Source organism: Erpetoichthys calabaricus, chromosome 11 (assembly GCF_900747795.2).
Source record: "Erpetoichthys calabaricus chromosome 11, fErpCal1.3, whole genome shotgun sequence".
Lineage (NCBI taxonomy): Eukaryota > Metazoa > Chordata > Cladistia > Polypteriformes > Polypteridae > Erpetoichthys > Erpetoichthys calabaricus.
Window position 1 is genome coordinate 124,639,924 of NC_041404.2, and position 26,599 is coordinate 124,666,522.

General features: G+C 36.0%; 1 protein-coding gene across 1 annotated transcript; it reads left to right on the forward strand.

Annotated features, from left to right (window-relative positions):
- The first annotated feature begins 423 nt into the window (after positions 1-423).
- On the forward strand, positions 424-26,195 carry ccnf (cyclin F). Its single transcript, XM_028813844.2, has 17 exons — positions 424-623; positions 1,495-1,646; positions 5,306-5,412; positions 5,646-5,713; positions 6,034-6,227; positions 6,375-6,428; positions 10,664-10,768; positions 11,904-11,981; positions 12,323-12,462; positions 12,913-13,077; positions 14,075-14,198; positions 14,570-14,750; positions 15,093-15,180; positions 18,301-18,400; positions 21,085-21,224; positions 21,498-21,667; positions 23,315-26,195. Exons 1-17 carry the CDS (start codon positions 611-613, stop codon positions 23,713-23,715), a joined length of 2,280 nt encoding a protein of 759 aa, XP_028669677.1. The 5' UTR covers positions 424-610; the 3' UTR covers positions 23,716-26,195.
- Positions 26,196-26,599: the final 404 nt, after the last annotated feature.

Consider the following 26,599-nt stretch of genomic DNA (forward strand, 5'->3'; position numbering starts at 1 on the left):
CGTATTTTTACACTGTAATGCTGTTTGATTACCCCCTCCTATTTATACCGTGTCCTCATACTGTTATTGTGCCGCTCTGAAGTCGAGGATGTGTAAGATATACAAAAAAATAAGGTTTATTTAAAAAATAATACAGGCGGTAAAACAGCCCGCGCTTGGCTCACTATCGACTTGTCACGTGCACAAGCTCTTTAAATGAGACAAGTTAACTCTATGAAAAAAATCAAATAGAATTCCCATAAGGCTCTACACGCCGCCGTTTCGAAATCGCTTCCGAGGCGAATGACCAATGAGCACAGACATACGAAGGGATTGGGTCTTCCACATCCGCGGGAACCAATGAACATTCAGAAATCTTGGCCAATCCAATCACAAGTGTGACTCAAAGGAGGTGGATCCAGGCGTCAGCCATTAGGAAGGGAAAGTTGATGTTTAAATTGCAAGCGCGGGTGGTGTCGGGGGAGGGTGACTTCAGGGGGTAGTGGTATGAGTGGAATGGAATTCAGTGTACAGAGTGGTGTGTCTATCGAATAGTGAAATTGTTTAGGTGCAGAACAATAAGTGCTTATTGATTAATATCTGAGGTACCAAGCCAAATCGACTTATTGAAATGAAAGTAGGCGGTAAGTGTGCAGGAATGTACCAATAACTTTCTTAGGCTCGTAACATTCTCATTGCATTTTAAGCAGACGATCGAATGAGCAAGTAAAATAAGTTGGTTGTAGAGATATATTTCTGTTTTGTATGTGACAAGTGGTACACATAAGTTTTGTTTTTTATAATCTACAAAAATTATCCGGTTATACTATGTAATGTGTAATTTTTTTTCTTGAAGCTGAACGGCTTTACGCGATGGAAGTCATCGGTGCAGTTATATCTTAGCGAATTTTGAAGAACTGCACCACCAAAATATAATTTAACAGTGGCAGCGAAACACAGTCAGTGGGCTAAATAGTATAATTTATGTGCTTGGACATTTTTGGTAATGATTTATTAATTGAGTGTAGAATTAACAGTTGTTTTCATCTTTAGACATGTTTCCAAATTAGAAGAAAATGTTAAGAACTGTTTGATACTTGTAGACTGCTATTTACTCTATTCTTAAATCATTTCGGTATCAAGCAGAAATGACAGACCCACAATGTAACTTATCTGTCAGTTAATGTGTACAGCGGCGCAAAAACTGAACTGCTCACTAAGGAGGGAAACCCGAGGGAACCAGCATTTAGAACATTTGCAGTTCATCTACAGGCTACAGTCTTTTATTTATTTACTCTTTTCTGTCAATAATAATAGTTAATTTTAGTAGTCCTTAAAATACGTTTTTGGCACATCATGAAGGTTAAATTTTGTAGTTGTAAAAACTAAAAAGCTATGATTATATATGATGAACGGACGGTATGTGACTGCCCATGAGTAGATCCTTGGTTTATTATCCCTGTATTCCGAAAAAGTTTTTATGTAACATTAATTTTTATATGCATGTCTTTACAGTACATTGTAGATGTTCATCATGTTACCCGGCGCCAACAAAAAGGCGAGTGAAGAAGCGTATTCCTGTAAAAACTCTGTTAACTCTCCCAGAAGATGTACTTCTTTACATTTTGCAGTGTCTTTCAGCTGAGGATTTACCGTCTGTTCGGCTGGTGAGTTAATGTGTAATATTTCTTAGTAAACTTGTAGTGGGCTGAAAAACGCACTGCCGAAATAATTTACTGTGAAAATTTTTAAATTACGGAAACTTAAGCACAGATTGGGCAGCATGATGGTAATATTTCTTAAGAGAACTCTGCAAAGCAAAGCACTAGTCTACAATTTTTTTTGCAGCAAATTTATTTGTTCTTCAGCACTGTGGTGATGTGTTTATTGATATACAGTAACTGGCATCAGTTAGTTAACCCCGTTGGTTCCTGGGAATTGCTGTCAGAACTGACTTCACCTTTCTGTGACACTGTACTTGACTAAGTGGGTCAAAAAGTAGATGAAGTGATGGATTCAGGACTCTGTTACTATTGACATGCTCATAAAGTATGACACCAATTATGAGGTTTTGGCAGGTGTTTTTTTTATATTGCCTATAATTCCAAAAGAATTGTAAAACATAGTGCATACAGTATGTTATTCAGGTCATATGTACGCTGTGTAATGTGTGTGTGAGAATATACTCTGTGTGTGTGTGTACACATATGTTTGAATAATCTGAATGTAGAAAACCATTTACAAGAGCCCACTGTTTTGTTTGCATGAAGTTTATCACAGGACATTGGTCTCTTTAGCCATTTTTTAGAACTGCTCAATCTCATAAATTGGTGTGCTTTCAACTAGCATATTGAGAAAGAGAGAAAAGAAATACTGAATTAAGCTGCACAAAATTTACAGTGGTGATTGGACAGGCTGGGGGGGTATTTCAGGAGCTATTAACACTGACTATTCTTGAGCTCTTGTTTATGTCTTGAGTGCAGATTAAATATATCTGCATTTAGATTACCTGTTTTTTACCTTATGAATTAGCTGCATTTCATTTTATCATTTTCACAGACAGTTGTTTCTTCAGGCTAATATATTACTAAACATTTCCTGTCATTGTCAAGAAAAAGTATATTGTTTAAACCTTTCTCACATTATGCAATCAAAAACGATCCAATATGATTATATTGTAGTTGTGTAGGCAGTGGGAATTTATCCGGATTAATATGTAAACTCCCAGTCACAATTTTAGTACTCCATACCACTAACGGCTGCAATGTACTACAATCGCCTTAACTAAAAATCAGTGCTAAGGTGTATACAGTGTTATAAATTTTTATTTAAAATTATGTGATGGGGTATGTGCTGGTTCCCTGTATTGGATGATTGGTACTGATTCTCAGTTTAACCAAAATGGAGTATTCCCTTATTACCATATGAACTCCACACCACTTTATTTGTTCATTTGCTTATTTTTTTGAGTGTTGGAGGCTTGTACACTTGGGCAAATGGAGACAAAACAGGTGTGAATGTATAAATTGGCTGACTACTTTCCATAGCTTCAGATTTTGATTTAAAAAAAACAAAAAAAAAAAAAACAAAACAAAATCAGCATAACTTTGTCTAGTCTTTGGCCTGTCTACATTTTAGACTTCTAATTAACAGCACGAGGGTGGCATTATTCTTGTAGAAATTCACGTCCTAAAAGTACACCAACAAACTACTCCCACTCTTCTCTTGGATGGAAGCGGTTGCTTGTCTATTCAGAGAAGTCTCTCTTCATTGATTTTTTTTTTTTTTTTTTTTTTTTTTTTTTTTTTTTTTTAAAGTCAATCTTGAAATCTTTGTGTGGGTGTAAGTTCCTGAATGACTTGGCTATGGATGTGCTGTATGGATATTCTTTCATTCTGTTCATTGCTCACCAATTCAGAAAATAACATTTGATTTATTGTGCTTATTATAGACTTGATATGTATATAACAGTTGATTAACTTCAAAAATGACCTAATGTTTGTTTTAAAAATTGCATGCTTTCAATTTTTTTTAAGCTTATACTTAAGTTGTGAAACGCTGCCTTGACACTTTAGTCATTCATGTAAAAGCATATCATAAGGTGATTAGTTTTGGTTTTCTTTAATAACATCCAGCCATCCATCCATTTTCCAACCCGCTGAAACTGAACACAGGGTCCCAGGGGTCTGCTGGAGCCAATCCCAGCCAACACAGGGCACAAGGCAGGACCCAATCCCGGGCAGGGTGCCAACCCACTGCAGGACACACACAAACACACGCACACACTAGGGCCAATTTAGAATCGCCAATCCACCTAACCTGCATGTCTTTGTACTGTGGAAGGAAACCGGAGCGCCCGGAGGAAACCCACGCAGACATGGGGAGAACATGCAAACTCCACGTAGGGATGACCTGGGAAGCGAACCCAGGTCTCCCAACTGCGAGGCAGCAGCGCTATCCACTGCGCCACCATGCCACCCTTTAATAACATTACAAATAAATTATTACAAGAGGTCTAGCAAAAGGCCCATTTTATAGATTAACTTCCCTTATGCTAGTTACCTACAGTGAATACTGAGAATGACTTTGTGGGTCATTTTAACATTTCTGAGTCTTATTTTTGTTATGTAACTTGATGTTTTCAGCAATAGCCACTTTAATGAAGCTCAAGACACACCTTAAAACTTAAGTGACCAGACGCTATTCCATTTACCAGGTTTATTTGTTCAGTTAATAGATAAGATGCCCCAATGTCTGATTTTGATGGTTTTTGAAAACTGCCATAGTGGTCCACTTTAGTAGATCCATTGTTCCAGAGTATCTTTGAAGAGTGGTGTAGTTTCCATCTTGAAAGTACTTGCCTTTATTTTCCACTGATAAACTGTACTAAAGCCTTTTTAAATATTCCCCTTTGTCTATGTATGCTTTTTTTAAGAAGCAGTCCTCATTATTCGTCCTTGAATTTTATTTAATAGAATCAAGCTTTCCAATTTTCAGCTCCAAAGTTCTAAATAATGTGTTCTACAATTAATTCTGACAGAAGGTTGTGTGTTACTTACTGATGTCTTTATACTTTGAATGGTACCAGAAATGTTTGTTACAGTTCTTTTTGTCTCTTATCATATATTTATTTAAGATAAACATTTTTGAAAATAAACCTCTTCAAAAATATGTTACAAATTAAACTCTTAGTAGAATGTGTCATATTGCCTAAAATAAGCAAAATTAGAACCCTACATACATGTTGATCAGTCCATCTCTCATTGATTTATTTTGTGTGTTGAAACTTCACATTTGTACAGTGTAAATGATTTCCTTTAAAAACTTCCTTAGTGTTCTCATTTACACTTTCTTTGGAGCCTTCAAGCTACTTTATACTGTAAGTGATGGCAAAGGCATACATGCTAACTTTGACAGTGTTTTCTAAATTCTACATTGTAGAGCTAGCACTAGAACAATTATTCTTGTAAGAAATTTATTGTAGTCTGTAGAAATGTTGAGCAAATGGCATTGTTTCTGTAATTAATAAGTATAAGATCGGGACATTAGAAATTGATTAAAATATTAAAATCAATGTGTATGTAACTATAAAGCTTGTACAAATTGGTTTATGTCATGATTCATATTTTGAGATCGCAGAATGAAAGACATTAAAGCTCAATTTACACATGCATTTAACTTGCATGCTATTTTTGTCTGTGTTAGTTATTTATTCAAAGAGCATGTTCTTATTCAACATTAAAGGAGCCCTAAATGTCGCTACAGCTATTCCTGGAAATAGACCTATTCAATGCCTTACGTTTAGACTTCTCATTCTATTTATCAGGTACACTCGCATCTTCGAGATCTCATCGACAGTCACACAAGTGTTTGGGCAAGAGCCAGATTTCAAGATGTGTGGCCATCACCAGAGAATATCTGGATTTTTGAACGGTATGCTAAAATGACCTTAAAATATGTAATTCTGAATTTAGATTTGAGCATCAGCACTGTAACTGTTATTTCTTTTTGTGTTTTGTATGTAACATGGTTTCTACAGAATGATTGTAATTTTGGAGTATTGTTTTTTTTTTAGAGTTATTTCTAATAATTGTTATTAAATATAGTTGGAAATACTCAGTTTTAAACTTATCATTTGTTACATTTCCCATTGTGTTTTTAAACAGTGCTGCACACAGTGGAAATTTTGGCGCAGCAGTTAAATTGGGCATTGCTTACCTTTACAATGAAGGGCGTAAGTGTTTGTATTTTTTTCTTTCTCTTTCTTTCCTTCTCTGTGATTCCTTGACTAGTTTCAAAATTTAGTGTTTAACGTCCTGTCGTGCAAAGGCATATAACTGAATTTCTATTTTGAAAGTACAAATTTCTTTTACAACATAATTATATATTATAATCTTAAATGTGAAAAATTTTCCAAGTCTTGTATGGTATGTTTTACCTCTCTTCTCAAAAGAATCCACCTGTTAAATTCCTCCATAATCTTTATTAACATAGTTGATTTTACCCTTTTTTAATTTAATTTATTCATTTTATTTGTTTTTGCTTTGTCGATAGCATCTGTGAGTGATGAGGGACGTGCAGAGGTGTGTGGAGAAAAGGCTTCTCACTATTTTAGCCTTGCTGAGAGCTTGCGGATACCTCCTGAACCTTTCACCTGGCTGTTCATAAGACCACCCTGGTCTCCAACTGGTAGCTGCTGCAAAGCTGTGGTGTTTGAAAGCATGAAGCAAGAAAGCATGGCTTGGCCTGTAAGAATGACCATTCTTTTGGTATTTGTGGACTGCAGTGCAATATTCCTGTATTTCATCATTGTTTGTTGTTACTTTAATTTTAAATATAGGTTAAATGTTTGAAAGTACCGTAAATGACTTTGTTTTTTTTTGTTTTTTTTAAAGTCAATGAAAGGAACCCTTTTGCACTGTTTGGCCAGAGTGCTTCTGCTCTTTGATGTAAGTATTTCTTTTACATATAATTTTTAGAAACATTTTTTTCTGGCATATTTAGATTGAGGTAATTTATTAGTAGATGTTAATTTAAGATGTATCGTTTCTCACACGAGGTGATCACTTTCTTAACTGAAGAATGCATTATTATGGAATGTCTGCAGTTGTTTCTTATTTATGAAATGGAAAGCAGGAAAGATTAGTAGTTAAAGATATAAATTGACTTTAAAGTTGAGACACAAAAGGATGTATTCCATGTCCCTGAATTGAATTAAGTGGATTGAAGAATATCTTGTTGCTTAAATTTCGTAAATTGGTTCAGATTACTATTTGCTGCATTCATAGCACTATCTGTTGTATCATGTATAAGTGTAGCTAAGTATATAATCTCACTATATTTATGTCCCCCAAAAGTTACAATTATGATAACTGATCGAATTTTCTTGTCTTATGAGCAGTGGTCCATGTGTGGCATTCACTAGTATTTTAACAGTGTAATAGCATGCAGCAAAATGTAATAGCCTGCAGTGTGGTTTATAAAGTAGACAAAGAAATAGAAAAGGGAATGAAGACAAATTATGTACAGGTAAATAAAATATTAAAGCATCATGCAGTTGTAAAAGTAAAATTATTGTATTTAAACGGTGAAAAAGTCCATAGTAGCAAAAATCTAGTAAAGTGACATAACTAGTAAACTGTCATCAGTAACTATTACCTCAAAACATTCCAGTTTCTGTGTTGGGCAGAGGAAAGTGAAGCAGGTGAACAAGTTATTGAAGATTTCCAGAGTTTTAACCCGTCCAGTTCAGAACATGTACATGCTAACACAGGTTAACAAGGGGACCATTGTGTATACATATTGCGTTATGAGCAGCACTCTAATATAACTTCACAGAGTTTAAGAGAACGGCAGGGTATACAGTATATAGCATTGTACAAACCAGATAAATAAATAAAGAATATTAAGACGGTAAATTCAGAGAAAAAAGTCTAACAGACAACATAATTGATGGTCTAGCATAGTGCTGGGAGGTATACCGTTTCATACCGAAAACTGTTTATTATTTTTGTTATGATATGGAATTTTCTTATACCACAATACCGTTTTAAATAGCCTAAACAATGTTCGGAACGTGGCACAGCTGGAAACTGTTTAAGGGGGACCTTTTTCGCTGCTACACTGCTAAACACGCATGCAACGGAGTATGTGTGTTAGTGGAGGTATTGCGCGGTGAAAATGGACAGAGAACATTCTGAAACTGAAGCTGTAGCAGACGATAAAGTTGAACATGATGACACAGAAGAACTTTTGCCAAAAAAAGAAACCGTGTCTGTTGTCTAGAGATACTTTGGCTTTAAAAGGTCGGACGTGGACCAAACAACTACTTACTGCAAATGCTATCGAGCTAAAGTTGTCACCCAAGGCGGCATCACGAGCAATTTGCTGCACCACCTGAGCCGCAAACATGCTTTGGAGTACCATGAATGTGTGGAACTAAGATTGGCACCCTCCACGTCCTCGGGTAAAACTGATACAGCGAGAGGACACTTGAATCAGACATCACTTGTAGACGCGTTTGCTCGAGGTACTAGATATGACAAAAAAAGCAAGTGGTGGATCGAGATAACCAACACCATTACAATCCATATAGCTAATGTGTCAGTGGGCAGAGATTGTTAACATTAACAGAAAGTGCAGTTGGTTTACAAAAAATATTTACTGTTTGTTCCTTTTCTATGACATGTTCAGTGCAATACAACTTTTGACAAGCACCTCTGGATGTTTTACTAAGTCTAAATGCCTCTTTGGATGGTTGAAAATATGTTGTCAAAATTATAGTTTTAAGTTGTTAGCAAAATTTGTTCAATAAAAAAGGTTCTATATTTTGACTGCAACTGTCATGCAATGTGATTCCTTCTCTTCATTAGTGCCACCCCTTTGAAAACTATCACTTTATGGGGCCATGCAAACCTGTATTAATACTTGCGTGCACATTAAAATGTTTTTTTGTACAATGTACAATTCTCATGACAGTGGAATAGGTTATTTTTAGCCAGTCTACTGCAGTAATTGAAGTGGAAAATGTGGTTAACATCCACTCATGCATGGGAGGGAAAACAATACTGTTGAATACCATGAATCCGGTATAATTTTGAAAAATGTCGTGAGAGAGAATTTTAGTCATACCGCCCAGCACTAGTCTAGCACACACATGAGCATTCATGAGCATTTTGACATAAAGGTAAACTGAGAGAAGGGTAATAAAGTCAAGTAGAGCTAAAAGCCTTCCTGAACAGATGAGTTTTGAGTTTTTTTAAAAGAATTCATGGAGTCAGCTGACTTGATTAATTTCGGTAGGTCATTCCAGAGTCTGGGCGCTATACAGCTGAAGGCCCTGTCACCCATGGAGTGTAGCTTAGTGTGGGGCACAACAAGATTGCCAGAATCGGAGGACCTTAGTGGGCAGGCAGGCACGTAGTAATGGAGAAGGTCACTGATGTAGTTTGGTGCAAGGTCATTTAAGGTTTTGTAAGTTATTAGTAGGATTTTATATTCGATTCTGTAAGACACAGGGAGACAGTGAAGGCGGAGCAGGATGGGTGTGATGTGTTCGCTGCTGCTGGTTCATGTAAGGACTCTTGCAGCCGAGTTTTGAATAAACTGGAGCTGTGATATAATTGAGGGTAAAACGTAAAAACGCTGGGCAGTAAAGTGTAAAATGTAAAAATAGTTATTCAGAAATTATAAGGGGAAACCAAGAAGTAGTACTATCTTTAATTTCATAAATTGGTAATTAGCATACTTTGCACTAAATGGGGGGTGTTTGTGAAGGTTTTCTTTCCAGCAAATCTGACAATTGAACTTTAAATTTTAAATATACTTATTTTTTTTATATTCTGTTGAAGTCACAATGTTGTGTGTTTCCTTTCTACTCAGTTTAGACCTTAGAAAACTGTACAGGGCGTTACAAAAATATGCAACAGAGGGCACATTACCAAGAGTAAAAACATAGTGTCTGTTAGTGTAATATCATATTACAATATGTATGGATTTCGGGTTTAAATTCAATATGTTTTTGATGTGTCTTTTCCCATTATTGGAATTAATTAGAAATCATAATCTTTCTTTAAAAAGGGGAATTGTGCAACTACGATTTGAGATCTTCTAACTTGAACTTGGCCGCCGCTCCACATTTAACTACTTTTCTAAATGGGAAAACAAATTAAATTAAAGAAAACTGGAAGAGGTGGAATGTACAAAATGATAGCTTCAATAAATAATTGGGTGTAGAAAGTTCTGGTAAATTGTGTGTAGCAACTATGCTAGATGTAATATGCAAGATAAAGCACAGCATATATCCCAGATACTTTTAAGTAGTGTAAATTTTTAAATATGATATTTGTAGTATCTTCTGTGTATTACAGTAATCCCTCCTCCATCGCGGGGGTTGCGTTCCAGAGCCACCCGCGAAGTAGGAAAATCCGCGAAGTAGAAACCATATGTTTATATGGTTATTTTTAGAATGTCATGCTTGGGTCACAGATTTGCGCAGAAACACAGGAGGTTGTAGAGAGACAGGAACGTTATTCAAACACTGCAAACAAACATTTGTCTCTTTTTCAAAAGTTTAAACTGTGCTCCATGACAAGACAGAGATGACAGTTCTGTCTCACAATTAAAAGAATGCAAACATATCTTCCTTTTCAAAGGAGTGCAAAGCAAGCAGTCAAAAAAAAAATCAATACGGCTTTTAAGTATGCGAAGCACCGCCGGTACAAAGCTGTTGAAGGCGGCAGCTCACACCCCCTCTGTCAGGAGCAGGAAGAGAGAGAGAGATACAGAGACAGATAAAAAAATCAATACGTGCCCTTTGAGCTTTTAAGTATGCGAAGCTCCGTGCAGCCTGTCCTTCAGGAAGCAGCTGCACACAGCCCCCCTGCTCACACCCCCCTACGTCAGCGCAAGAGAGAGAGAGAGAGAGACAAAGTAAGCTGGACAGCTTTTCAGCCATCTGCCAATAGCGTCCCTTGTATGAAATCAACTGGGCAAACCAACTGAGGAAGCATGTACCAGAAATTAAAAGACCTATTGTCCGCAGAAACCCGCGAAGCAGCGAAAAATCCGCGATATATATTTAAATATGCTTACATATAAAATCCGCGATGGAGTGAAGCCGCGAAAGGCGAAGCGCGATATAGCGAGGGATCACTGTATACCTTTACTTTCATTTATTTTTCAGGATGAAGACAAGCACAACAAAGCTCTTGCAATGCTAGAGGAATCCTCTAAACATGGATGTCTGCAAAGCTCTTTTCTGCTCTGGGACTCTACTTGCAAGATTGCAGTAAGTTTCCTCCGTGATTTCCTAGTTCATTTTCAAGGTTGATATGCAGATAACTATTTAAAGAAAATTAATGGACAATAGCCAAAATATTTTTGTGTTTAGGAATTAATATATACAGTATATTTCCTATGAATGTTCCACTTGTCTAAAAATATGAATTGTGTCCATAATTGTGATGCACGAGTATGTAAGTTTATATGACCCAGTAAAAGGAAAGACCTGTTCAGAGAAAACATTTGTTCCGCCTCTGGACAACATGAAGTAGAACTTTACCAGGAAGTTCAATATTGCATCAGAAATTGGAAGGGAAAATTTAATGGAGCTAACACAAATGTGCGTCAGTTTTATTCTGATTATTATTTTCCCTCAATTCATTCTTCATAATTCATCAAATGCTACATTAGCTCCTTATTTGACCAATTACTCTTTTTGAAAATGTCAGAACTGTACTTTCCACAGAAATAAGCATGCATGGATATAATGATTAGGTTTCTTCAGTATGTGTTTCCAGGTTTGCTTACAATGTAGCTATAGTAGGACTGATTACCAGTGATCATGACGCAACCTGCAAGGGTTAAGGTTTATTTTCCAGATGAGTGGTGTGAAAACAAAGGAGTTGACTGCTGAAGGTAGTGCTTCCATTAGCAATGGGGCTGCTGTGGACTATCTTGGACACTGTGTTCACCTATTTTGGGATATACTGTAGGGAAAATGCAAGCTCCAAATGGGAAATTTCAAGTGGATGATATTTCAATTGGTAACATCCAGAGAAACATTTCAGTGATAGCCAAGTTTCCAGAATCTGTAGAGTGGTAAAGTAACACTGACTGACTGAAAAAAATTGGTTAAGCCAGAAGTGGTATTTGGTGGTTGCGTTGTATTAAGAATGATTCTATAGCTGTTCATTAAATTTCCTTTGCTTATTTTTTCCATGGAAGAAATGAAGCTGATATTTAATTACTTTATATGTGTAATGAGAAGCCTTGCCTTTGTTCCAGTAGTATGACTGGAGATGCACGTGGAGAGATCAGCTTTGATTTATGTAACATTAGAAATTCTGAAAACCGTACATAAGAGGTGTATGTGTGTGTGTTTACATTATTTAAGGATGTTTTTTTTTTACTTTTAACTCAAGATATCTGATCCTGGACGATATCTTCAGAGCCTTCGAACTCTCAGAGATTATGCCACCAAAGGCTGCTGGGAAGCACAGGCAAGTAACTTAATTTTAAGTGTTCTGTATTTGCATATAATCCCTCGCACCTATATCTGTTTACACTCTGGTGGTTGTAGAATACTATGCAGATTTTGCTTTGCTGGTTACAGTTGGATTTGTAATAATTCTCTCCTTTAAATGAGTTTAAAATGCTGTTTTAAATGCAATATCTGCTTCTTTACTATATATATCATTGCCATGTAGTACTATTTAATTTCATTGAGGAACAAAAAAAGCTCTATAATTGAATGCAGTCCAGTGCTTGTTGTTTGAAGGTAAATGGCCATTTATTTTCTATTGCCAGTATAAGGAAATATGCCATACTTATTGTTTTCCAGTTGGCACTTGCTAGAGCGTGTGTAAGCAGGAACCAGCTGGGTTTGGAACAGAAAGGTTGCAGTGACTTGGTGTCTCAAATTTTCCAGTCATCTTCTCTCAACAAGCCATCCAAGCTGAATGGGGTGAATAACTTTATGAGGTAGGTGGCATTATGTTGTAACAGAGTAAATGAGGTTACTATTGGCTGTAAGTGCTGTATGCTTTTTTTACAAGCTTATACGATCCACAATCATTATTGTTTTGTGTACAGAGTAGAGTTAAAGTATTCTTTGTGAAATGTTACCATTCCCTGGCACCACTGTCTGTGATTATAACTACCTTAAGTTTAGTTTTTATCTTCCTTATCTGAAATAATTTTTCTGCATGTGAGAATTGTGCTCAGCTGTAAAATTTCTTTACTGTCCAGCCTATATTTTTCTGAGTGAGTTATGGTATAATTTGCTTTTTTAGTAATATTGTAAAGTATGGCAAAAGTTATTTAATTTTCTGCAAATTCCAGGATTACACTTTTCTGACAGCCTTTTATTTTTCCTAGTTGTTTCATAAGCATGCTTGACATTTCATTATATTTTTACTTTATTTTCTTCAGGTACATTCTTGTGGATTGGCTAGTAGAAGTTGCCACAATGAAGGACTTCTCCAGTCTGACCCTCCACATAACTGTGTCCTGTGTTGATCGTTACCTACTAGTCTCCTGTGTTGATAAAACTAGGCTGCAATTGCTAGGGATTGCTTGCATGGTTATCTGTACACGGTAAGTGTGATATGAGTCAATTTCATTGTTTTATGTCTTCACATTGAAATAATTTTAATCAAGCAATGCTTTCCACAACAATACTTTACATCAGTTAGTCTTTATTTTGTGTCCTTAGTAAAAAGTGCATTTACAAGACAGTTCAAAGAAAAAAGGTTTTAGTTGTACTTATAACAAAACAAATTAATTTTTGCGATGGAAGAAGTTAATTGAAAAACAGCACTAAATGATTAAATTCAAATGAAAAATCAGGAGAAAACATATTGAGGATAATTGATTCAAGCCCACAAATGTTCTGGGAAAGAATACTGTGTATTATTTTGGAATGACCGTGGAAATCTGTGGTTACAGACAAGGTATTGTAACCTTGAAAAGAATAACCTGCAGGAGAAACTTATAATCCTTGCTAAAAAAAGGTGTTTCAGGTAAGGGATGGCATAAAGCAATTTTTTAAAGACTTACAAAGTGGATTTTTTTTTTTTTGTTTTCTTGTAATGGGAAGGCTAGTGTCAGACCTTGGATTTGTTATATTTATGTAGATGAAAAATGGATAATGATGATCCTGACACATTACAAGGCCTTTAAGTTTGCAGGAAAGTTTTAACGTCAAAACTCTATTAGTCCAAAAAAAAAAAAACTGTTTGAGCATTACAATTTTTAGCATCATGACTTTGACAAGCAATCACATTCTGTAGTTTTTTCATTTTGTTTAAATGTTAGCTTTCTATCACATTCAACTCCAAGGCTGCTAACAGAGTATAATGGGATAACTGACAATCTGTTTTATTAGTATTTTAATTAAAGAAGTTTGAATATATGAAAATTGTTTCCTGAAAACATTTGTTTTCTGGTGTGCAGCAAGCCACATCTCGTCCTTTATCTTGTTGGCACCTCCTGAATGGCTGCCAAGCAGCACTTGATGCTCTCATTTCAGTTTTTCCAAAATGGACTTCACATCCAGTATTAAAATGTAACTGTTTTCTTCTTCCTTTAATAGATATACGAGTAAAGAGATTCTTACCATAAGAGAAGCAGTATGGCTAACTGATAACACATACAAGTATGAAGATTTGGTTAGAATGATGGGAGAAGTCATCTCTGTTCTTGAAGGCAAAATACGGGTGTGTGCCTTTCAGTGTTTTTTTTTTTTTTTTTTAATTATTTGGTGTGGGCTCAAAGGACGCATGAGTTTCTTGTATGTTTGTGTAACGTTTTAATATGGATAATTTGCTTTTTAGTTTGTGGTGAAATTTGTTTTTTTACATTGGTTAATACATTAGCTAGGCATAATATTACAGATCTATAACAGTAATATAAGAGTCTGTACTTAGTATTTTGCCATTGTGAATAAATCTGATATAACATACATTTTGAGAAAATAATTTTTCCCTCTGTGCACTATAAGTGGTAGTCATTAAAGTGTTTTTTACATGAATGTGTTTTAATGTTTACTTGACTTTTTTTTTTTTTTTTTTTTCCCCTCTGAAAACAGATGCCCACTATTCTTGATTATGGTGAAGTGTTGTTGTCTCTGTGTTCTCTGGAAAAGAGAAGTGAAAACCTTTTCAAATACATCTGTGAGCTTTCGTTGCTCCACACGAACTTCTCGCTCTTTTCTCCTGCTCTTTTGGCATCGGCAGCTTTTTTGCTTACTAGGATATTGCATGGATATGGTAAGGGTGGGCCACATTTTTGTGCAATACTCCAAATGCTAAAAAGTTACTTGTCAGCACAGCCTTCGTTCTTTAATCGAGAAACATTCACATGTTTTCTCCAAAAAAAATTCTTTGAAATATATTTTTTTGACATTCTGGAAATAATTATTGTGGGAGGAGGGGTTGGGATGTTATTCCTTGCATTTTTGTTAAGTGCAACAGCTAGTAAATGTTTCAGAAATCTCTCTGAAGCATTTAATGACAGTGAATGAGAGCCACAGATACACAAGCAACAGATGTATAACCTCTTTATATCATTCATTTACAGTATGTATGTGTTTATTTTATTTATTTTAACAGCTCTCCCATGGTCCTTCCAATTATCTGAATTTACGGGGTTTTCTCTTCAGGATTTGACCATATCTGTCCTCAGTCTTCATAAGAAATGGTATGTGACTTTTGTGGTACCTAGTTGTAGATCAGCAAAAGATTCAGCTTTGTAGTTTTTTGTTTTTTTTTAATATTGAAACTGTCATTTAATGTAGTTACTTTGTTATGTTCCATTCAAGGTTATTAGATTTAGAATTTACATGTTGTAAGGTTAAGATTAACCAAAAATCCCAAAGAGAGCTGTTGAATCCACAAAATAAATATAGGATGTTAATGGTAGATAAAAAATAAAATTGCTTACTTATCCACATTACTAACCGAGAATGCTAAACCGGATGGACACAGGGACATCCGGCCATGGGCCGTAGCCGCAAAAAGACGTACTGCGCAGGCACCCCAAGAAATGAGGCGCCGCGAGAGGCAGCCGCGACCACAGAAAAAAGGAGTCAAAAGCAGGCGACGCACACAGCGCCGCATGAAAGCCATTGCACACGAAACTAGCACACAAAAAAAAAGAAGCATATCTGGACAAATATTGCATCGCATTGGAACGGTGCACCCTGAAACAAATCAACAACGCAAATATGCACAAATCTACACACAAAGCCCCATTTCTAAATGAACCGTCCGTATTAAACATACGTCATCTCAACACGTTCACACTATGCAGCATAGGTGGATCTCATTACAGTAAGGCACTATTAACCGTTCAACCGCAGAAAAGGCTCCATATTAACAGTGAGTGCGATGCTCCTTATTACTTATCCATTTTTATCACGCTCAAGAACAAACCAGTCATAAATTCACGATCACGGGTACAAAACGATACGGCTCGGTTAACAGGACCAAACACAATTCACACTATGCAGCATAGGTGGATCTCATTACAATGAGGCACTATTAACCGTTCAACTGCAAAAAAGGCTCCATATTAACAGTGAGTGCGATCCTCCTTATTACTTATCCATATTTCTCACGCTGAAGAACAAACAAGTCATAAATACACGATCACAGGTACAAAACGATACGGCTCGGATAACTGGACCAAACACACGAACCCGCATGAAAAAACAAAATACACGGCGGCGCTTACAACGCGCTTCTGAACCTCCGGAAGAAAAAATGTCTCGGCTCCAAAAACGCAAAGCTCAACTAACACATTACCAGAAACGAGCGCATATGGACAGACACACTGAACGTAGATGCATACAGCGCGCGTCTCAAAGTGCTGCATCGAAACAGGCACGGATTTAAAACGAAACACCTCCCGCCTCAGACATACAGAAACGGCAGCGAAGGGACAAAATAAATAAAGGTGGCTGACAACGCGTTCAATAATGAGTCCACTATTCAGGAAAATTCATTGGGATTAATGAATGTCATTTGCAATCATTGTCATTCACTTAACTTCCCTGAAGAAACAACTGGCAATACAAGTAATGAATTTACACGTTGTTATCAAAACGGTCAAATTAGACTGCCTCGTTTACATTCATATCCTGAATATCTACAGAAGCTTCTAACTAACGATGTACCTGAAAGTGAAATCTTTATGAACTGCATTAGATCCTGCAAATCGATATCCACTATGAACATTAACAGTGGCACTGCACATGACATCCGTCTTGCAAAACTGTTAATTATTGATGAATGTACAATGGCATCCACTCACTTACTCAACACCATTCATAAACTTCTACAAACGTTTATGAATAATAATCTTCCCTTTGGAGGAAAGGTACTTTTATTACGAGGAGATTTTAGACAGTGCTTAGCTATTGTTCCACATTCCATGCGCTCAGCTATTGTTCAGTGCACCTTAAAATACGCAGACAATTGGCACTGCTTTCAAAAGATACAGTTAGTACAAAACATGCGATGTCCAGATCCAGATCATAACAATTGGTTATTACATCTGGGAGATGGTACACTCAGCAATACAGATAGACTTCTCCCAGATATTATTACAATTCCTCAAGCCTTTATCTGCGCCGACTTAGTTACAGACAGATTTGGAACAGCAATCTCATTAGATCAAATGCCCCTTTTAACACAACGCACTATATTATGTCCAAAAAATATTAATGTGGAAAACATAAATACCCAAGTCATTGCATTACTTCCTGGAGAGACACAACTCTTTCTAAGCTCTGACAAACTTGACTCTGATCACGACAATAACCATCTTCATTGACCTTACAAGTTCTTACCTGGAATTACCTTTTACACTTAAACGGCGTGTGCAAAGAAATTTTCCAATAAACCTTTACACTGTGCCACACACTTTATTGTTTGCTTTCTATTTGCATCATCTACACCTTCACACTATTCTATATCTCATTCATACATCACGCTCTTTCTCATTCCCAACACCAGGGGTTGGCGAGCGAAGCGAGCAGGGGGCAGAGCCCCCTAGTATATAATAACCTATTTTAATCAAAATGTCATCGCAGAATACGTTTAAAATAGTGTAAAAACGATGGGAAGAGCGAAGCCTTCTGAGCGTCAACTGGATGATAACATACATACAAGACCGCAAGATTGTTAGTCTTATATATGGAAGAGAAGGTCTGTGATACGGTTTGCATATTTGCAGCTGGAGATCCACAAAGGGAGAAAAAATTAATCGCGTATCATAAAGTAGTTTTTATTCCTGAGCTTTCAACCCCTGCCAGTTGTCTTCATCAGAGGATATTGCTTAGGCTTACAAGAATCCAAAGGCAATATATAGCAAAAAATTATTTGGGGGGGGGGGGGGGGGGGGGGTATTGGGTGTAAAGTCTTGTTTATTATGAATATGTTCTTCTTAAGTTTGCATATGCTGGATTTATGTCCAGGTGTCTGTTGATGGTGGGTTGAAAGCTCATTTATCTCTATCGATCGACCGCATTATGGAAACTTTAAACTTATGTTGTAACTATTGGTGACCTACGGTTTTATTTTGCATTAAAGGAGTCCTTTGGATAACACGCACTGTTCCTCCTCCACCCTTTTTTTTTTTTTTTTTTTTTTTTTATGATTTGGTAGCCTTCTCAAACCTACATAATTCATTTCAGAGAGACAGACCCTATCACAACAGTGCTTTGCACAAGGCATGAAACTGCACTGGACAGGGTTCCAGTTCATTTCTGTGCACACTCATATATGTATCAAATTTTTTATTACGCATTTTTTCCAGCTTCCATGATGAAGTACCTAAGGATAATAGAAGTATGTCTTTGACTGGAGTGCAGCAGAGATTTGAAGACGATTCTTACCAGCAGATCAGTAAAGAAAAGGTATTGTGCTGTTTTGTCAAATTAATTTTAAGAAGGAAATATATGTGGTGTAAATTCGCTTGCTTGGTTAATGTAGAAAGGATATTTTTTTTAAACATGCTGTAGAAGTCGTAACACCTTTTGTTTTTGCATATTGGTTGGAGTTTGAAAGCTCTGTTATCATGCTCTATACTGAGGTGACAGTTTAAATATTGATGCTAGACTATTTACGTCTTGTGTTAACTGCTTCACCCGTCTTTACCCTTTGTTACCTGTGCATTACGATTAAGTAAAATGTACCAATTCTTTCCTCAAATCACTAGCCCCTTTTCACCCCCACTTATTCCACTGTTTTGGAATTTAAGCCTATTTACTTGATGAAAACCGGTAACGTTCCCCACACCTGCCAAATTCAGACATTGACTACATGGAAGTAGCTCATTTTCAAGTGATGGACCATTATTATAAAATAGCCAGTCAGTCTCGGCAGGCAGAATTAAGTGATATGTGCTTTAAAGAAAAAAGTTACTGAAACTTGTCCAAATATAATTATATAGTAAAGCAAAGACTAATAAGCTTTTGTTATGTAATAGCCTAAATACCACTTAGTGCTGTTGCTTATGTCACAGTGCTACCTAGACTTAAGTATCTTTTATATAAAAAAAAAAAAATAAACCTTTTGTGATAATTTATGTTTTAAATTACTTTAAGCATTTTTCTCGTACCGTTTCCTAATGCATTCTTTGCTGCTGTATAGAGTGCATAGTCACAAATGTAGCACATACGGAAAAGGGCACTTCTGCTATTAATGGAGAAGCCTTCCATTTGGTTCAAATGACATCCTTACTACACAGACCCTGCATATGGCCAGGAAGTTGTCTTCAATAGCTCATATTTTAACATTAACATTATATTAGCGTTTGTTAGGAATTATTGAGTTCCATGTACAGATATTGCTAATACGAGTTAAGTGATCATCTCTTGATCTGAATTTTGCCAGCCTATCTGTTTGGGTTTTAGAAATATGTCTAATGTGAATGGTTGACATTTCAACTCATTGATTGATAGCAAATTTTCCTGTCAGCGGTCTGGCTCAGCAGTAGTGCTTCCACCTTTGGCAATTCAATTTGCATCACGGTTTTACAGTTAATGTTTTTTATTGCAATCCTTTTAGATTCCTCTTTACTAAACCTTTCAGTATATACAGGCTGAGCTTTTCAGCCTGTAATATTTTTGAGGGTCTACCCTTGGCCATGACCCGAATATAATACCTACAAAATGACTTAGCTAGAACTGTGCATTACTTCACTGTACGTTTTGTCCACCTTTAAGAAGAATTAGCAGATGACCACCAAGTCACTACTTTTAATCATTAGTACTGTCTCAATGCCTTGGACATTTTTGTTTCATTTGTTGGTGTTAAACTTGAGAGGAACTTATTTTAACCCTAGCACAATTAAAAGGAGGTATACCGATTTATCTCATAGCAAATGTTAAAGACATGAATGATTTTTTTTCCCCCTCTCTCCTTAATTAAGTACCTCTAAATAACCATGAGGTAGCCACCATTCAAGTACCAATTAATGTTTAAATGCTGAATGTTAAATTGTTTTCCTTTGGAGCCTATGATACAAATGAAGTATGTTTGTAATGTAGTTTCAAACTTGATAAACAATGTTTAAATTGATTATTTTGCCACTGTGTAGATAAAAACAGAAATAGCATTTCTTTATCTCCACCCTACTATTCATACTCCTTTCACGGCTGTTTGACCTTTCATTTGTTTATGCATTTGTTTAGAGAATTGTTGTTCTAGTTTTTATACATAATTCACCCATTCACTAATAAGCAATATACCTTCTTGTGAATAACATTTTGATTTATTAACTTTGATTTCACTTCTTTGTTTTTATTCGATTTTGGTCCTATTGTTAAGTGAAATGATTGGTAGGTTTCTGGCTGCTGAACTTGAGGTTTTCCATTGTGTTTGAGCAGTATTCTGTCATGCTGAAAAAACTGAGGAAAATGTGGTTTTAATATTCATGATGATATTTGGCTTAATGACAAATTTACATACAGTTTCATTGCCTCTGTTTTGGATCTTGACACTTAGATTTATAAAAGGGTACACCAAGGTGTACTGACAGGATGCACAATTGGCAGGTCTCTGTTTAGCTTCATTTTTACTGCTTCTGACATCCTCTTGTTTTATTATGGTTATGTTTGCTTTACAATGAATTTATCATATTACGAGGATTCCCTACATTCTGCTCTCTTTGAAAATGCATAAACAATGGAGGATTAATTCCTGCTCGGTCTTTTTTGCAAAGTATACTGTGTAATTTTTGGTAGTCAGACTTCTATTTTGTGAGGTTTGAGGGGAAATGGAGAGTCTGGTTGCTGTGTCCTTTGCTTTCCAGCATTACATCTGTCAGAATTCAATAATCACTGACTATAAAGACTTGTCTATAAGTAGAATTTTAGTGAGAATAAATGTGTATGGATTTAAACTGTCTGCTGAAAAGTTTACATTGATAGTTTCAAGTAGAAGCTTAAATGAAGAAATAGATAAAAGGCTTGAATAATGGTTTATACTAATTGTACTACCTCATACAGGTTTTATAACATTGTTTTCTAGCTTAATGCTGATACACTACATTGAAATATAATGGACAATATAAATAAATGCATCTACCTTTTCCTAGGTGATGGTCTTCAGTGAATTGTGTGCAATTTTAGAAGTGGAAGAAGATATCTTGTGCAAATCTGAGCCTCCTCTCGCTAACACTAAATCTGCTGGTGATATCCATGCATTCCTCACTTCTCCATCCAGTAAAAACAAAAGGTAAGTAAGATTTGCATGGAATTCATTCATTCAAGTTGTTCTTTTGTCACAGCCCAGGAACTAAATGTCTGCCACCAAGACTACATTTTGATTGAGAGGGTCACTGACTGTACCCTACTTGAATTTTTGACAGGCAGACTTATTCAGAATTGGAGAAGTACTTCATTACAATCTGCACAAGACTGGATGATATGAATGTTAATTGTGTTGGGGGAAATTAAATTAGGAGCATGTTTAGGTCATTGAGCCTTCATTGAGTGCATTGTGTTATAGGAGGAAAGAGGAACATATTCCTGAAGATCGGGATAATCTTCTTGTCACACCAACAGCGGAACTTTCTGCACAAGAGGAGACTTTATTGGGGGACTTCCTGGACTGGAGTTTATCCTGTTCCTCTTCAGGATATGAAGGTGACCAGGAGAGTGAGACAGAGGAAGGGGACAGTAAGTGTAACATTTATAAATTTGAGGTTTTGATGAAAAGATTACACCCCTTACCCCGGGTATATGTTTAATGCTCAGAGTGTCGTTCATTTACGATTTTTATTATACCAAATGGTCATATTTTAATTGATACAGTATTTATATTGCGTACTTTTAAAGTGCTTATAGTGTTGAATGTAGGTTATACTACTAATACGGCTGTTGAAAAATACTGACATTGTATGGCCTGGAAACTGCTTTTTTCTGTAAATGCCAACATATTTACTAGTACGGTAATACATTTCCAGTCACCATTTTCGGAATATTTGTTGAAAGCAGCAATCAAAGCTGGTGGGACAGAATGGGCCATTTATATTAGTTGTTCTTATTGTGCTGCACCATAATTACTTGTTACATTGTGACTGACATACACAAAATCTTGCTTCATGATAATGCATATTTTGGAGATACTATCTTGTAGAGGTGTATAGTTTATTGGATATTGAAATTCATTGCAAAAACTCCTGACAGTTACTTCATGATGTCAGTGTGTGTATATATAGTATTATGTATTAATAAATATGTGAAAGCAAAATTATGTGCATATAGTATAGGCACAATTTTTAGCTGTATGCCTTTTTATATTAAAATAGCTATTTATTTAATTCCACTTTTCATACCACAGAGTGCTTTCATAACACTCAATTGTTTGCATGACTTTGTGTTTTTTATGTAAAAGCAGATTATTTACTTTGAGATTAAAATGCATAATCCTGAGATGCAGTTGTTGTGGGTTTTTTTTGTGTAATTCAAATCTGAGACGGAATCTGTTTATTAATTTTACTGATAATTCAAACCCTTTGCTGTTATACTAATAGCATTGTTGATGAGAATTCTGTACTTCAGTCTTACCTGCATGCTTTATATAAAAGTTGAATCTCTGGTGTATCTGTGGCATACTCCACCCAACAAACCGTAAGAAAGTAATTGGCCAAACATGCACGTGGATAGGATACTGGAGGAAATCTGGATTTCCTGCACACTGGTATACTTGTACACAGTACAAATTTTCATACAGCATGAAAGTAGGATACTGTGTTCTGTGGTGTAACATTAGTAGCCTAATTTTGTGAAACAGCCACTGACCCATGGTCACCTCGGTGCTCCTACACTTGCACTTACAGCTACAGTCATTCTACTTGTCTAATTTTAAGTACCTGTTTAAACTAACTTGCACATGGGAAGCATACGGAAGAGAAAGCAATGTGGAGTACAGTACCCAAGTACAGAGACACCAGGTGAATGTATGAGTGGAATTTGTACAGTGATGGGAATGTAATTTAAGCTTAGGCAGCATGTGTAAATCACTGTGTTTCCGTGCTATAAACCTTTGCAGCACACAGGTAGGTAATAGAATATTAAAAAAGAGAGCGACAGAAATAGCATTGAGGGAAGCCTGGTGTGTCAATCTTGCAAACTGAGGTCATAAAGAGAGAATCCAATAACAAAGTGGTAGTTAAGCACATGGAACAGTCACCCAAATATGAAAACATTACTTACAATAAAAAGTAGTAGCTGCAGGAGTATCCTAGTATATTGTTATAAGAACTAAAGGACTTGAATATTTTCCTAGTTTTCTGCATATAATTGGATTTCCTTTCTTTTCAGTTACCATTCCTGTTGGAGTGCTGGATTTGGAAGCAACATGTTCAAATGATCATGTTTGTTGCAGTGTGTCAAGTGAGGATGAGAGCTACTTACCTGAACTAGGTGTTAACAACAATGTAGGAGCAACAGGGTGTAAAGGCATCTTTAGGACTCGCAAGTCATCCCTTCAGAAAACGAGGGAAAGCTTAGGAGACTTTAGCTCAGGGTACTCATCTGTCAATGCTACAAGCCCTATTGGTCTCTCTGAAGTATCAGGAACACTAAGAGGAAATTCAAATTCCACTGTATCTGTTCTGGCACAAGTGCTATCCAAAAAGAGTCACAGACAAGACGTACGCCGACAAATAAAAAGGAAAAATGGAGCTGAACACAGTGGGGAGGAAATGGGTATCAGTTTTTAGAGCCTGGCATAAAACCAGCCTAATTATCTGAGAGTTATAGCAGACTGTCCTGTTCTAACACCAATCGACAGTGTCCACAATAAATCCAAACTGAATGGTTTTGTTTTGGGTGTACCACAATGGATGCTCCTGGAAAGCCAAACCCTGGAGGTGAAAAACTCTGAATTCTTGGATGCAACTGCTATGCTTATTACTCCTTGAAGTTTGGGACACAATACCAAAATCTATTGACACCTCAGAAAACTGGCACAATTATTTATGTTTACTTTTGCAGATGAGTCATTGTGCAAGCCAGGGTGTGATGAATTTTAAATAGTAACATTAATTCTATGACATACTGTACATCAGTATATGTGGAACTATGAATAGTTTACTTGAACATTATTTGTTTCTAACTGTGATCTGCCAGTATTGCACTCATTTTCATTCTCCCTTTCAATGGTTGCACTTTTAGATAAAAGGAGTTTGTGCCACTCTGTTCACAGTACTGTACTATAAGAGAGGGTGCCTTTCTTTTATGTTTTTCTTCTAATGAGTTGCAGAACTAAGGTTTAAAAGCTTTATTCCACACCTCTGACAATTATGTACCATCTACCCCTTTATGTTTATATTTGTGCCGGAAAACAGTACAATCTAGACCACTGCCATATTTGTTTTGGATTATGTTTTGTCATTTAAACTTGTCAAATGCTGATCTTTGGTTTGCACCCCGGTCAGGGAATTTTTCTGCTGTTGGTAACAAATTTCTCTGATTAACACTGACCAGATGTTTTTTTTTTTTACCATAATTAATACAATACCTTAACTCCCTACCAACCCTTAAAAGAAATTCATGTAACTGTAATTATTTAAATCCAATAATGTCCTTAACTACGTGGTCTTAATGAGCAGTTTATGGCTTTGCTCAGCATTAAGGGAAAATTTAAACATCAAGCGTTATATCTTGAAGATGTTTTTTTTTTTTTTTTATTTTAAACCATTACTTAAATTTACAAAATAACTCAAAAGCTTTGTAATTGGTGCAAAAAAGAGAGAATGAAGAATTGATGATAGAAGGCAGCTAAAGAGGCTTTATTATTGTGCAGGTCTTGAAGTATGTCAAATTGAGACCTTATTTATTGGCTAATATTCTGCCAGATGCTGTAAATTGTTAAATATTTGGATAATTATAACAGGTATTTTCTACTTGCATCAAATTTCTTAGTAAACGAACTTGAAGCAGGGAAATGTCTTGAAGGGGTGACCCTCAATTGCAGGGACAATCTAATCATGGTTCAGGTAATGTATTATCATACATTTATTAAATCAAAGACATACATCTCCTCTTGATGTAAACCATCTTACAGTATCTGCCATTTGTCAGTTCCGGGTTTTGTTCAAAGAATCGGTTACCACAATGTACCTTCATAGTTTTTAGAAGAAAGTAGGAACAAATATTAAAAGTGAGTGATTGTAAAACTTTGTTGCATACTAAGGGCATTGTGGCCCACTCATATCTGAGACAATAATGTTTTTTTTATGTTTACATGTACACAGTGTTGTACGCTTGCTGTCTGTTTGTTGTCTTGGTACTGAAATGTGAATACTTCTCTGACCTGTAATTCTGCATGTTTCCATGTACATGTTTTCAGATGAAATGCACAATTTTCCAGAGATTTTGGTGTTTGCAAATGGGTTTTATATATGGTTTAAATGTTCTATGCACACTCCTTGGTAGGAGTTGCACCGTCTTCAAAAAGAAAAAAAAAAGAGCACCTGAATATTAATAAGGAATGTAAATATTTCTGTGTTCCAGTGTTTAAAAAAAAAAAAAAAAAAAAAAAATTGCTCTTGCTTTTGTCTCATTTGGAATCATTAGAATTGTATTAAGAGCTGATAAAATGATTGGAAGTGATTTAAAGTTTTCTTTTTCTTCCAAGGAATTGTTACTTCTTAATGACATTTTGGGCTTCAGGAAAGAATGTTGGCTAGCTATGGCCTTAACATAAACTAAAATTCTGGATTAGCACAATCTTTTTAAACAGTGTTGGTATTTCATCTCTTTTTACACTTAGTATTTAACTTTATACATTGTATTAACATACAACATAGGCAGATGCCTCAATGGGCTTGAACTCCAGTCAAGTTTCATTCAGTTTGAATTTCCTACTTATGGATGACACCCTACCCCCAACCCTACGGTGTATGTTCAAAGACAAGCACTTGCAGCAAATTGAGTTCTTCATCTAAATTGATCTTGTTTGTGATTGGGAGTGTGGACAGCCACTTCTAAGAGAATGATGTGCATTTATTCTTGGGAAGACAGCAAAATCCTACCAGGTGGAAATTTAATAGATGAGGTTCTTTGAGGCAAGTTGTAAACTTGTGAGCAATGAGGAAATCTTAATTGTATTTAAGGCCTTTTCAGCATGCAAGAAGCAAGATGTAGTGCTGTATAAAACAACATGTGCAACTGAAAATACAATAAAATGTAAGCAGAATTGGCAGTACCTTGTTTTAACATTTATATTAAAAAAAAAAAAATAGATGCTGAAACTGCAAAATTGCCTTTTAAAAAGTGAAACATTCCGTTGACTTTCAGTTTTTAACTTTTTATGTATATTCTTGCATACTTGTAATGTGATTCAGTCTTCAACCTCCATCCCTCTTGTTTTAGTTGTTTGTGTTAGTATATGTGCAGTAGCTTCAGAGTCTGTACTTCTGCCCATGCAGGAGGCGACACTAGCCACTTTCTGCACTCAGCGATGGGAGGAGACACTGTACTTGTTTTCTTGAATTGGAACTTTTTAAAAGAGGTTGTCAATGTTTCTGCTTCAGGTACATGTCATGGTATTTTGAGCCAGATTTCCACAATTCTTTACATAAAGAAGTGCTTCCTGGCTTT